Source organism: Microtus oregoni, unplaced genomic scaffold (assembly GCF_018167655.1).
Source record: "Microtus oregoni isolate MIOR12 unplaced genomic scaffold, Mior012 000015F_ref0000493, whole genome shotgun sequence".
Taxonomy (NCBI): Eukaryota; Metazoa; Chordata; class Mammalia; order Rodentia; family Cricetidae; genus Microtus; species Microtus oregoni.
This window is the reverse complement of record NW_024543074.1, coordinates 48,462,055-48,476,434: the sequence shown is the minus strand read 5'-3', so window position 1 is coordinate 48,476,434 and position 14,380 is coordinate 48,462,055. Positions and strand designations below refer to the sequence as shown.

The 14,380-nt window shown below is 38.1% G+C and overlaps 1 protein-coding gene and 2 pseudogenes across 6 annotated transcripts in view; 2 read left to right on the top strand and 1 right to left on the bottom strand.

The window, feature by feature from the left end:
* Cnot6 (CCR4-NOT transcription complex subunit 6) overlaps positions 1 to 14,380 on the bottom strand; it is a 50,122-nt gene that overhangs the window by 24,757 nt on the left and 10,985 nt on the right. For all 6 annotated transcript variants that reach the window (XR_005975621.1, XM_041664147.1, XM_041664150.1 and 3 more), the window contains exon 2: positions 12,296 to 12,409. Coding sequence is in view for 4 of the 6 variants with exons in the window: in XM_041664147.1 (XP_041520081.1) it covers positions 12,296 to 12,407 (112 nt within the window). In the remaining 2 variants the exon portion in view is untranslated. The remainder of the gene's footprint in view (positions 1 to 12,295; positions 12,410 to 14,380) is intronic.
* Positions 1,433 to 1,920, top strand: LOC121456231 (annotated as a pseudogene).
* Positions 6,911 to 9,437, top strand: LOC121456142 (annotated as a pseudogene).

The following is a 14,380-nucleotide window of genomic DNA, read 5'->3' as shown; positions in this document are numbered from 1 at the left end:
GGGAACTCACTTGGGGTCCTCTGTAAGAGGACATGCAAGAACAGTATGTCACCAAGCCATTTATCCAGTCCAGTGCCCCCCACCCCATGCATGCCAATTTCTGCATGTGAATTACACTTTGGTAAAACTATGACTACCTTGATCCAAGAACATTTCTCTAATTAAGTGGAAAATATGCTCCTAAGTTGGTTAAGAGCCATATTCAACTAAGGGACTTCATTCTAAAGTTCCCAGAATATTTTATTGCTAAATATCAGGAGACAGAAAGAATTATTGTTCCCTGAAATCAGACAGTGGTGATTAGCAAGCTACTAAGAGACTATGCGCATAATTAATGAACCTACCTAGAAATCCAAATAACTATACATTTATAAAGATTCTGGAAAAAATAAACTAAACATCTGACATTCTAGAAGAAACAAGAATTACAGTTGATCTTTACAGTTTCCTGGTTTAGTACTGCTTTGATTCCCCCACAAACACTAAATCAGTCATTCAGATATGTGAGAAGCAGACAAGAAGTTACCTAATGCACACATTCACAGCAGTTCAGTAAGGTCTGCCTGCAAACAATCCTAAAGGACTAGGCAGAGTGAACCTATCAAGAAATCAAAGCGCTTTAACTAACCCACAGATCTACAAAGATTTAGAAAAAAAAAAAGTTCATAGCACTGACAAAGAACATTCCTGTTAGCATATAGAATGCATATATTAACCAAATGTATGTGCATATAACAATAAAGTAGGACCTTATTTATCACACAAACAAAAAGGTAAACTAACTAGTAGATATAATAAATATGTAAAACTGATGGAGAAAACATAAGAAAATCATCATAACCATCTTAATTATTTATGATCATAACAAAAAAATCTCCAGGATGATACTGTTCCTTGTAAATTAAAAAAAAAAAACTTCAAAATATCACATGTCAAAACTACAAATGGATATACCTTTGACTATAGATATTAGGAACAATATAAAACAGCCCATTGTTGCCATGTGGCAATGGCGCACACCTTTAATCCCAGCACTCGGGAAGCAGATGCAGGCAGATATCTGTGAGCTTCAGGCCAGTCTGGTCTACAGAGTGATTTCCAGGACAGCCAGGGCTATGCAGAGAAACCCAGTCTCAAAAACCACAAAAATCTCTTCTTTTTTTTTTTAATTTTTTTAAAAATTTATTTATTTATTAAAGATTTCTGTCTCTTCCCCACCACCGCTTCCCATTTCCCTCCCCCTCCCCCAATCAATTCCCCCTCCCTCGTCAGCCCAAAGAGCAATCAGGGTTCCCTGCCCTGTGGGAAGTCCAAGGACCACCCACCTCTATCCAGGTCTAGTAAAGTGAGCATCCAAACTGCCTAGGCTCCCACAAAGCCAGTAATCTCTTGTTCCTTTCCAGACTCTGCCTCAAACCCTGTAGCCTCTGAGATGTTGATTCCTAAGAAGAACTGGTTTGCCATCTATGAACTCCTTTTTAAGGAAGAAGTGATGGTTGCCAAAAAAGATGTGCATATGCCCAAATACCCCGAGCTATTAGACAAGAATGTGCCCAACCTTCAAGTAATGAAGGCCACTAAGTCTCTCAAGTCTAAAGGCCAGGTGAAGGAGCAGTTTGCCTGGAGACATTTCTACTGCTACCTTATGAAAAAGGGTATCCAATATCTCTGAAATTACCTCCACCTACATCCAGTGATCATGACTGCCACCTTAAAACAGTTTTAAGATGCAGCCATCTTAAAACTGGCAGGCGTCAGCCTAGGGGTTCTGGAGGGTGAGTGAACTGCAGAAATACTGACAGAAGGAATGCTGTGTGTCCTCTGGGGCTGACAAAGAAAGCTGAGGCTGGGACTGGCTCAGCAGCTGAATTCCAGTTTAGAGGCGGCTTTGGTTGTGGACATGGCCAGCCACCTCAGTGAAGCTGGAGACTGTGATGTGCTGAATAAACTTGAAAGAAAAACCCACTCAAAATACAGATCTACAGATATATCATTTTAATTAAAAAAGAAGAATGGAATAACTCATTTATGTGTTTGCACAAAGCAACTCTAGAGGGATGCAAAGAAACATGCAGAGAGAAATAATGGAAAACGGACTTTTGCTGTTTGCTTTTTTGTTGTAAAGATTTATTTATTTATTAAGTATACAGTGTTCTGACAGCATGTATGCCTGTAGGCCAGATGAGGGCACCAGATCTCATTACAGATGGTTGTGAGCCACCATGTGGTTGTTGGGAATTGAACTCAGGACCTCTAGAAGAAGAGCCAATGCTCTTAACTCCTGAGCCATCTTTCCAGCCCTGCTGTGTACTTTTTAAAATTTAACAAAAGTTTTTTACTGATTCTTTGGGAATTTCGTATCATGTACCCCAATCCCACTTATTTCCCAATGCCTCCATGTCTACCTCTACCCTTGTAGCGCCCTCTCTCAAAAACAAAAAACAAAAACAAAACCCACAAAACATTGCTCCTTCTTTTTTTTTTTTTAACATTGCTCCTTCTTTCCTCCCATCCTATCACATATTCTGTTGTAGTGGCATCGGAGCTGCAATGTGTCACACAGTACCATTTTATCCAAAAACGTTTACTTGCAAATGTTCTTGCAGTGAGTTATTGGCCTTGTTCTTCAAAGGTTCTGGTTTAAACACTATCAATACCTCACTCAAACTCCTCTCAGATATCCTGCTATCGTGGAGATCCTGTAGCTATGGATCCAGAGGACCAGTCCCTTCATGTACTCTAGCAGGCCATACATGGGGTAGATGTTGGGATAGGCCAACTCAAAACCCTGGATGTGGGCCTGGGTGTAGCTGAGTTGGTCAATGGGCCTGTACTAGGACTGCCCCCTGCCAAAGTGAGGGCCAGGGCCAACTGTTCCATGCCTGAATCACTTTGGCAGCAGGCTAGGTAGGGGTGGAACTAGCTCTCCTGTGATCACATCTCTCCTGCCACACAGGCCAGTTCTCACAAGGCCAGTGAGGGGCAGGGCTGGCTATCTGGCCTCGCTGTGCTCTTTTTAAAAAATATTTTTGTGTTTCCCTTCCTAAAGTTCCCTTATCTCAGTTCTATTTGGCTTATATCATCATCTCAGAAGCTATCCTTAATCATGCCAAGCTAGTAAAACCTTCTCAAAGATAACACTTCAAGCATTTGTGTTCTCTATGTATCACAGTTTCATAACTATCATGTCAGGAACTCCTACAGTTTGTAAAGTTCTGGGTATCTTTATATTTAATTGCCTACTCATCAGTTCAGAAAGAAATGAATGAATGGCATATAAATAATTTCTAACAAGTGAGTGACGATTTAAAACTACCACTCAGCATCTGCTGTCTCTACTTAAGTTTCTTCCTCTCCCACTTTAGCCTGACTTATTCTCAAGTTATACTTAATACTTATCAAAAGAGCTTCATATAATAGTTTTAAAAAATCATAAAGTTATTGATTCAATATTTTAGTCATAGTATGTTATTCTTCACAGAAAAGTAAATCTGAATAAAGCTTTCTCAATAAACTCAAATGTTAGTGTCACAGATAAAAACTAATGTGTGGCCTAAAGGCAAAGCACCTGCTTCAAAAATCTTTTCAGTTTAGGTGCCACTAAGTTCAGAGCCAAGCCTGTATCTCCTGGAAGTTCAATGCATATAGTTCTGCTTAGTACAATTCCTTCTGCCCTACACTGATATCTCTCAAAAAGGCCTGTGACCAACACAGCTGTTGAACTACAGGTGCATCTCAAAAATAGATAATCACAGCTACCCCCCCCCCCATTAAAATGGGTACAAAGGAGATATGAAAGTTGACATCTTAAGGCAGAATTTTTTATACACATCTAATTTAAGATTCCTGTGACAAGAGTTTGTTTGTAGTGGGCAAAAAGTACCACCCCCCAGTCAAGAAGCTATTGGCATTTGATTGCTGCTACCTAAGGGAAAAGTCAGTTTTCTTCAATGGAGTTGACACATGAAATATTAACTACACTCCAGGACATACCTCACATTCAGAAGTAATTGGCTAATACAAACTGGACTCCATGTCTTTTATTTGTTTGTTTGCTAAGAGAAAGAGAACATGAAGTTGGACAGACAGGCAGGGAGGTAGGAAAAAATCTGGTAGGAGTTGGGGTGGAGAGTGAGTAGGATCAAAATGTATTATATGAAATTTAAAAATAAATAAAACTAAGTATAAAGCACCTGTTTGTTCAACAACACTGCTGTTGGCCAACTCTTGTACCGGGGAAAACAAAGGCAGCAAAGATATGACAGGAAACCTGGAGACAGGGAAGCATAGACAGGTATGAAGGGGGATATGCTCCAAGAGTACCAGTTGCAGAATCACCAACAGCAGCTGAGAAGTAAACTGAAAGCAGATGCCGAGGCCAAACGGAATCTAACCTATCTTATATATTCAAGAAGGGGAACTCTGAAACCTGTGGAAGAAGAGCATGTTAAACCAAAATTCCAGCTGGGAGCTATAAATGGAAGAGGGATGATCTAACAACAGGCAGAGGTGCTCACAACCAGTGAAATCTGGTTCAAGTCAGATCAGTCCCTAATTAGATTAAAGTCACCCACCCCTCCATAATTAGCTGAAAAATAAACAAGTAGATTTACTCCTAAAGAAAAAAAGGTCATAGAATTTCCATTTCCAGCAACTATCAAAGAACTGAAAACTGCAAGGAAAAGAAAAACAATAGACCAAAACCTCTAAGAGGTTCAGAAGGAAGGGGACATTTTCAGATGGTGGGCACTAGGCAGCACGGCAGCAGTTAAAGGTGGAAAATAAAGTCAGCACAAATAACTGTTTCTGCCTTCTGCCCAGTGTCCTGAAAATATGCAACAGGACAGAACCCAGGCAGAGTCTGATGGTCAAATTTAAGTTGAGATGAAGCTAGAGTCGGGAGAGGTCAAGGCAGGTAACATTCACAGAATGGAGTGCTAAATAGAGAGCTACATAAGATGTGGAGAAAGTTTTCATGTACGAAATAACCCTAACATGAAGAGGAGAGCAGAGAGAAACTGATAAGAACAAAGAAAGCAATGCTTGGGATCTCAATGATCAGAACAATTTGATTTTCTACCAGCCAGAACGGAAAAACCTATTAACCAGAGAATACTTAGGAAAGTACTACTTAAAAGCAAGCTTCAAGGAAATCAAACAGTTTCCAAGATATTTAACTCTCAGAACAAAGCTCAAGAGTATTTCTAAGAATATAAAATTTATCCAGAACTCAAGAAATAGACCTCTGTACTTTGTATATTCGAACAAAAATTACAAAAGCATGCAAACAAGAAGAAACAAAATGACTTTAACCAACCTCAAACAGAAACAGTTCCAAAGATAATAAAGTTATATTTGATATATGCTTTGAGAAGAGAAAGAGGGAAATGTAAAGGCAAGGAAAACAAATTCCCATAACCTCTAGTGATGAAAATATTAGATGACACTGAAAATTAATGAAATTAAGGGTATAGAAATGAAAACTAGTTCTAAAATAAAGTTAACAGTAAATTAAGCCTAACCAATCTAAAAGACAATTTAAATAAACTAAAATGCAACTAACCACACACTCCTAAAGGGACAGGGGAGGAAAGCAGAACAAAATTTTCTGACAATGTAAATTGTAAACCCACAGATCTAAGAAGTTTAACAAAATCTAATCACCAAAGAAGTGTATGTGTGTGGGGAACACTACAAAAACAAATCATAATCATGGTACTTAAAACCAATGACAAAAATCTCTTAAAAATTGTTTCATAAAATGGACATACATAACAGAAGCAATGATAGGAATGATTGTAGACTTAAGAAAAACAACATAAACAAGAGGCAAAGGTGAGCGTTATTGAAGAATACAATCCATTAACTAAGAATTCTTCCTCCAGCTAAAACCTTTCAAAAGAGCAAAACAAAATGAGCCAGAATCTGAAAGAAGAAAAAAAAAAAAAAACCCATCACTAGACTTTCATTACAAGTATTTCAGTTAGAAGGAGAAAAGAAACAGAAATTTGCCTTTATAAAACTGAAGAACACTAAAAAATCTAGGTGGGCAAAAACAACTTATTATTTCTCATGAATGAAACTACCAATATATAATGAGGCTTAAAACTAGAATACAAGAGTAAAATTTAAAAATCATAAAGGAAGACTTAAAGTCAGTCTGTTTGATATGCCAGCAATGAATAAATGAAATTCAAAGTAAAAACACCACCATTTACACTACGAAAAACAAGAGATACAAAATGAGGAAAAGTATGAAATTCCATAAAAAGATATCAAGTAAGAATGAATAAGTAAAAAGACAGCCCATGTTCACGGCTAGGAAAACTGAATACTGCCAAAAATGTCAGTTATTCCCAACTTAATATACAGAATCAATGTAATACCAAAAAAAAAAAAAGGAAAGAAAAGAAAAACATTTAAATAAAAAGAAGTCTGCCCTTGACTATGGAGAAGATAAGCCATAGACTGAAAGAAGCTATTTATAAAAGGGCACATCTGGGAGATGTAGTTCTGGAGAAGAACACAATTAACGTGCATGAGGCCCTGGACTTCATCTCCAAAGTGAAAACACAGGAGTGGGAAAGACATCTGATTAAAGACTGTATTAGTTATTGTTGCTGACAAAGCATTATAAGGGAAGAATGGGCTTGTTCTGGCTCACTGTTCTACTCAATGGCTCTCAACCCCCCCTAATGCTATGAACCTTTAATACAGTTCTTCATGTTATGGTGATCCCAGCCATAAAATTCGTTGTAGGAGGCCTCTTGTTCATTTCCCGGCTGCCCAGATCCCAAAATAACCACACAGAAACTGTATTAATTAAATCACTGCTTGGACCATTAGCTCTAGTTTCTTATTGGCTAACATCTTAATTTAACCTATTTCTAACTAATCTGTATATTGCCAAATGGCTGTGGTTTACCAGGTAAAGTTCGATCCGGCATCTGTCTCTGGTGGGGCTACTGACAAACTGCCAATATAGGCAAAACTGTCTGAAATTTTATGCTTCATGGAAAAGTCTGATGGATAGTATGGGCCTGTGGGCTGAAGATGGATGCCCCAATAATACAGAAAAACTTTGGGTGAATGAATGTCCAGGTAGCGAGATGTCTTTGTCAATTCTAGAGATTTGGAAGTTGCTTTCAATGCACTTTCTGTTACTTAGGTAATATTATATCCTTCTGGAGTCTTTGATAGAGTTAAGAATATATAGTTTAATTATAGTTTTCCTTAGTTATGATAAAAAAAGTAGAATAAATGTTGTAACTGTAATTCTTAATTGATACCTGTTTTTACTATATTAAAGTTAAAACTTTCCTTTTTTTATTTAAACAGAAAAGGGGAGGTGATGTAGGATTCCCCTCTACATGCTGTGAATATCATTGGTTAACAAACAAACTGGCTTGGCCTGATAGGGCCAAGTAGATCTGGGGAGGCAGGGGGACCTAAACTGAATGCTAGAAGAAAGAAGGTAGAGTTGGAGAAGCCATGGAGCTGCCACCGGAGACAAACATGTTGGAACCTTGCCAGTAGGCCACGAACCTTGTAGTAAAATATAAAATAATGGAAATGGATTAATTCTAGATGTAAAAGCTAGCTAACAATATGCTTAAGCTATTGGCCAAACAGTATTGCAAATAATATAGTTTCTGTGTGATTATTTCAGGAGTCTGGGCAGCTGGGAACAAGCAAGAGGCCTCTCTACAACAAAAATTGATTGGCTGCTACTTCGTAACTGTAATTTTGCTACATTTGGAAATTTTGTAAATTTTGTAATTTTACATTATGAATCATAATGTAAATATTTTTGGAGATAAGAGGTTTGTTAAAGGAGTTACAACCCACAACTTGAGAATCACTATTCTAGGGCCTCCATTTCAACACAGCAGGAAAGACAAGGAAGGTAGAAAGCAGAAAAGGCATGTTGGCAAAACCAAGAAGTCAATACAGCATCAACTTTCAGGAAAACAGAATGAACAGAAAATGGAACCAAGACAGATACAGCCTCAAGGCCTTTCCCCAATGGCCCACTTCCTCCACAACTCCACCTCCTAAAGTCTACAGAACTCTCACACCATCAGCTAGAGACCAAGTATTTAAACACAGCAACCTAAAGGCGGACATTTCGCATTTAAGCCACAACAGAGCTGTTACTTATGCTATATAGAGATCTATTAAAAGCTAAACAACAAAAGAAAAAACTTATTTAAAATGGTCAAAAGATCAGAACAGATACTTTATCAAAGAAAACATCAATGACAAGCATATGAAAAGATAATACTACATGTCATTAAGAAACTGAATTTAAAAGGAGATAACCAACACACACCATCACGATGGCCAACTCAAAGCACCGAGGACAAGAAATCCTAACGAGACTGTAAAATAGGAATTTTTGTTCACTCTGGTGGAAACACAGTACACAGCTGCACTTCAGAAAACACTTGAGTAGTTTCTCGTAAAAACCAAGCATACTCTTAGCATATGAGCTTCTTTGTCCTTAGCAAAATCCAGAGGCAGATGTTTGGAGTAGCAATATGTAAAAATGCCAAAACATGCAAGAACTCAAGATGTTCTTTAGGACATGAGTAAGCAAGAGATGATGGTACTTCCAGATAGTGTGGCATTATGCAGGGCTAAGGAGAATGAAACTGAGTCACGAAAGGCACAGGATTCAGTGAAAAAAGCCGATCTGAAAAGAATACATACTGTATGATTCCAATTATTCCACCTTCACAAAAAAGACGCAACTATGAGAACAGAAATATGATTGCCAGGCATGGGAGAATAAATATTCTGAAACAGAATTTCTTGAGAAGAAAAACTATTCTGTGTAATACTATAATGGTGGATCCATGACTCTATACCAGTGGCTCTCAACCTTCCAAATGCTGCAATACTTTAAAACAGTTCCTCATGTTGTGGTGACCCCCAACCATACAATTATTTCATTGAGACTTGCTTCTGGCCACCAGCTCCATGCTTCCCTGCGCACGGCGGGCTAGCATCAGGCCCTGACCGAGCAGAGCAGGTCTGCTGAGAGCTGTGGCAACGCATCTTGCAGTAAGAATTGAGAGGTCTATGTGGCAAGGCAGAGATCCAGAAAAATGAAGAAATGGAGCAGCCCCTGCAGAATTGACAGGAAAACTATCCTTAGGGAGGAGGTTATGGCCTCCAGCCTGTTGTAAACAACCAGAACCAGAGGACAGGCTGGTCGACCTGCCCCTAACTTCTGATGAGTCATACCCAATAGGCAGATTAATGATGTGTTGGGTGGAGAAGGAGATTATATGAAAATGTTCATGGAAGAGATGAGAGTCAGGGGGAAACTTAGGGAGCTACAGTTGATCCCCATAGTCTTACGGGGACCTCTTAATCACCATAAACATCATGATGAATTCTGCTTATGCCTTGACTTCCACCATTTTCTATAAGATCATACTGTGATCCCAATGGATTCTTTTTCCTTGCATTCTCCTGACATGCCTTTACTGATATGTTTGTGGTGAGTCTTGTGTTGCCAGTTTCTAATTGGAGATTGCCTTCCCACTCAATGTAAGTTTCTGTCAACAGTACAGTACTGCCCATTTGCAAAGAAAAAACAAAGTAAATAAAGTAAACAGCAAAAAAAAGTTTCATTACTTTATAACTAATTTTGCTACTGTTATAAATCATAATGTAAATATCTGGAATATGACCCCAAAGAGGCCCCAACCCACAGGTTGAGAACTTCTGCTCTATACCCTCTGTACCATTATGCAGAACACCACAGGAAACCCTAACGTAAACTACAGATTTTGAATGATGATGTGTCAATTTACTAATTGTAATAAATGTATCACTGATAAAAGATGTCAGCTATGGGAGAAGACTGTTATAGGCAGGAATATAGGAACTACAGACTTAGATTCAGTTTTGCTAGGAAGTTTTTCAGCAAAAGAAAAAGCCTCAAAAACTAAGGTGGAGAACAACTGAGCAGACACCTACCACCAACCTCTGGCATACATACCTATAAAAAGACAGATAGCTTTCCTTCCTATACAAAATGTTTATCAGTGTGGTGGTTTGAATGAGAATGACCCCACAGACCCCATAGACTCCCTAAACATAAGATGTTTAGGGAGTGACATTAGGAAGTATGGCCTTGATGGAGAAGGAGGGGTCAGTTTTAGGTTTTAAATGCCCAAGCCAGGCCCAGCACCTTTCTCTCTTCCTGCTGCTTGCCAGTCTTTGATATAGATATGGATAATTTGCATGGATATGGATTTTGCTTCAGTTATTTAAATTTAAGGTCAATTTTGTTATATGTATATGTATTTCTGATCTTGATTAAGGTATTTTGATTGTGTAGTTCATTTAAAAATGTAATGTATATAGGTTGTTAATGGATAGTCATCAATAATAAGTCAAGCTTGTAGTCATGTTAGTTAGATTTTCTAGATGTACATAGATATATTTCAGATAGGCATTCCTCATATCTTTCAAAAACTACAGAATAAGACATTTTAAATGTTTTAATAACTTAGGACTTTTCATGACAATGAGACACTTTGCTCCTGAGAGCACCAATCTACTTCAAGAGGAAGATGGGCATCGAAGAGGATCCTTATGGAGTTTGATAGCCATTTGGGCAAGAAACTGCTCTTGCCTGGACTATTGCATAAAGTGGACACAGAGAACCCTCAGAGAGAGGACTGCTGAACTTGCCTAAAGGTGAGATGGTCTTTCGGGGTTCCTGATTCATGAAAGAGTCTGCGAGACATTCTGCAAGACACAGCAGATAGTGACTGAACTGCCTTTGAAATTTCCTGCTCCATGGAAAAAGTCTGCTGGATACTATGGGCCTATAGGCCGAAGATGAATGCCCCAACGGTATAGAGGAACTTTGGGTGACTGTCCAGGCAGCGAGATGTCTCTGTCATTTCTAGAGTTTTGAAAGTTGCTTATTTCTTGTTTAATTAGGTAATATTATATCCTTCTGGAGTCTTTGATGGAGTTAAAGAATATATAGTTATAGTTTTCCTTAGTTTTGATAAAAGATAAAGTAGATGTAAATACTGTAACTGTAATTCTCACTTTATAACTGTTTTGTTATATGTAATTTTTCTATGCTAAAGTTAAAGCCTTCCTCTTTTTGTTTAAACAGAAAAAGGGGAAATGATGGAGGAAGGTCATGGCCCATTTTATAGGTTAGAACATAGGTGGGTGGAGTAAACAGAACAGAATGCTGGGAGGAAGAGGAAGTGAGCTCAGACTCGATAGCTCTCCTCTCTGGAGCAGACACGATGAAGCTCTGACCCAGGATGGACGTAGGCTAGAATCTTCCCGGTAAGCGCACCTTGGTGTTACACACATTAATAGTAATAGGCCAGGCAGTGTTTAAAAGAAATAATTATTTCGGGACATAAGCTAGCCAGGCGACCAGGAGCCCGGCAGTGGGAAGAGGCCCGCAGCTCCTACAACAGTCTGGATATAGAACTCTCAGGAACCTCTCCAGCACTATGTCTACCTGAGTGTAGACTAAACCTCGACTAAATATTTTCCTTTATAAGAGCTGTTGTGGTCATGGTGTCTCTTCACAGCAATAAAAACCCTAACAAGGACAATCAGGCAATAAAAGATAAACAGAAGAATGTCACTTTTTATAAATATATTTCAGCTAATGAAAAAAATTATAGAAAAGAATCTATACTGCAATCCTCAAAGAATTAATGGCTTTGGCCAAGAAACAGCAATAGGAAAGCTTTCGGGTCTTAACATTGCTCCTACAGCAAAGGTACTGCACCATCTGCATGATGACACCTATGAAAAAAGCACCTTAAATCCTGTCCAAAAGCTTAAACCTCAGGTCTGTTTTAGACTCTGGACCCATGCGCCCATCTGTAGAAAATACTCAAAACGAAGAACATACTGAGCTTCATTTTGACTATGCAAACCCTGTCTTGGAAAAGAAAAAGAGAAAACTTAAGCTAAATCATCTTTATGAAAACAGTCTCAACATTAAGACTTCAACTAGACTGTTTCCAAATACAAGCTTACGTCTTACATACCAAAACAACAAAGTGAACATATTAATAAAAACCCTAAAATCTACAGTCCCTATCCTTAGAGTTCATGACATCTTAAGGAAGTGAGAGGAAGAGCACACACAAGTACAAGTAAGTAATGGGCAGTCAATGAGATTTAAATTCTGATTCAAATTATGTGCTGTTTTTATATATTAGTATTAGAAAACCTAACTTTCCACAAAATTTTTAATTTCTATACATAAATCCATGTTTCCATGTCTTACCACTTATTTCAAGCTCTGCCCAATGTGATTTCTTTCCATTTGCTGCTTCCTCAGAGGACATAATTGTGTACATCCTCCGAGGGTCAGGGGGCTCGTATTTTTCTTTGGGCATGCCTGTTAAAAAAAATGAAGAAAAGAAACGGATCAGTACATACTGAAGAACCAAATAAAAGTATCATTTTTTTAAAAAGCAGACACCTATATTAGGATCATTCATTAAATACAATTTGTTACCAAAAGGTACTAGGAGTTTCACGTAGAAATGGCAATTTTTTTGTTTGTTTTTTGTTTTTCGAGACACGGTTTCTCTGTAGTTTTGGAGCCCATCCTAGAACTAGCTCTTATAGACCAGGCTGGCTTTGAACTCACAGAAATACACCTGCCTCTGCCTCCTAAGTACTGAGGTTAAAGGCATGCACTACCACCGCCAGGCTAGAAATAGCGATTTTTTAGAGCCAGGATACAGCTGATTAAATCCAGAAAGATAATAAAGATGAGATAGTTGAAGAAAACATACTGTTAGCTTGAAAAGGGTTCCATTGGCCAAAAATAAGAAAATATAAACATCACATGAGTAACTACAACTGAATCAATGTAAACTGCAGGTGCCATACAGTAGAGGTCAAAGGGAAATCTGCAGAAAACACTCTCTCCTTCTACCATGTGGAACCCAGGGAATCATGCTTTTATACAGTATATCCACACTGTTTTCTTTGACTTATAAAAGTTCTCAACTTAAGAAAAGCAAGTTCATTAATCTGTTATTAATCCATCATGCTTAAGATTTAGAAATTAAACATAAATGTATATGTATCCAATATACACAGGATTTGGTATCATTAGAGTCTTAGGCATCCACTGAGAATCTTAGAATAAACTCCACTATCATATATATGGGGCAAACTTCTATACTCTAGATAAGCCGCTTACACTTCTCTTCAGTGTATCCACCAAATTGCTAGTATCTAGTGTCTTGGGGACACCGAGTAAAATAAGAATTACTTAAACACTAGTTACTGTGGTACTATCATAGTTCATCTAATATGCCAGAGCAAATGATTAAGGGGCTGGTAATATATACAATATGAATTTATGGGATAAAGGCATGCATGATTCATTTCTCTTTCTTTCTTTCTTTCTTTCTTTCAAGTTTTTTGAGACAGGGTTTCTCTGTAGCTTTGGAGCCTGTCCTGGAACTAGCTTTTGTAGACCAGGCTGGCCTCGAACCCACAGAGATCCGCCTGCCTCTGCCTCCCGAGTGCTGGGATTAAAGGCGTGTGCCACCACCGCCTGGCTGCATGAATCATTTCTTGGGTGTGGGAAAGCACAAGTATTAAGCATGCTATTGAAATGGCTTGTGATCTAAAACTTATGAGTTTATGCTTACTTCAGTAATTTTCCACTTACTATTTTTGAAGTAATAATGATCAGAGAAAAATGAAACTTCAGAAAAAGAAACTACCAACAACAAAAGATAGTTGTAAATATGATACAAAAAATAAACATAAATCTAGTATATCTTTCAGTGCCAAAAAGCAAAATCTAAAGGAACTATTTCATTGATCATAGTGATAATTTAGTAAAAAAAAATCACAATTATAATAGACTAAAGCACAATCAATAAAATATGAGTACCTCAAAGAAAGAATGCTAAAATAAGAGGGATTAACATGATGCTACATGTCCTACAGAAAAGCATAATGTAGAAGATGAAATAATAGCAGAGATACTACTACAATAACCATCAAATCAAGAAGAAGGAGAGAGCAGAAGAGAGCAAGTAGCAGAGACCAGTATGCAAACTAGTCACTTTGATGCAGAAAAACCAGAGAGCTGATAACCTAAAGAGAAAGGCTTATTGGATTATTTGTTCTTTTGATGACCAGTTTCTTGGGTTCTTTGTATATTTTGGAGATCAGCCCCTTGTCCGATGTGGGGTTGGTGAAGATCTTTTCCCATTCTGGGGCTGTCATTTTGTCCTGTTGACCATGCCTGTCCTTTGCTTTACTGAAGCTCCTCAGTTTCAGAAGGTCCCATTTATTAATTGTTGCTCTCAGTGTCTGTGCTACTGGAGTTATATTTAGG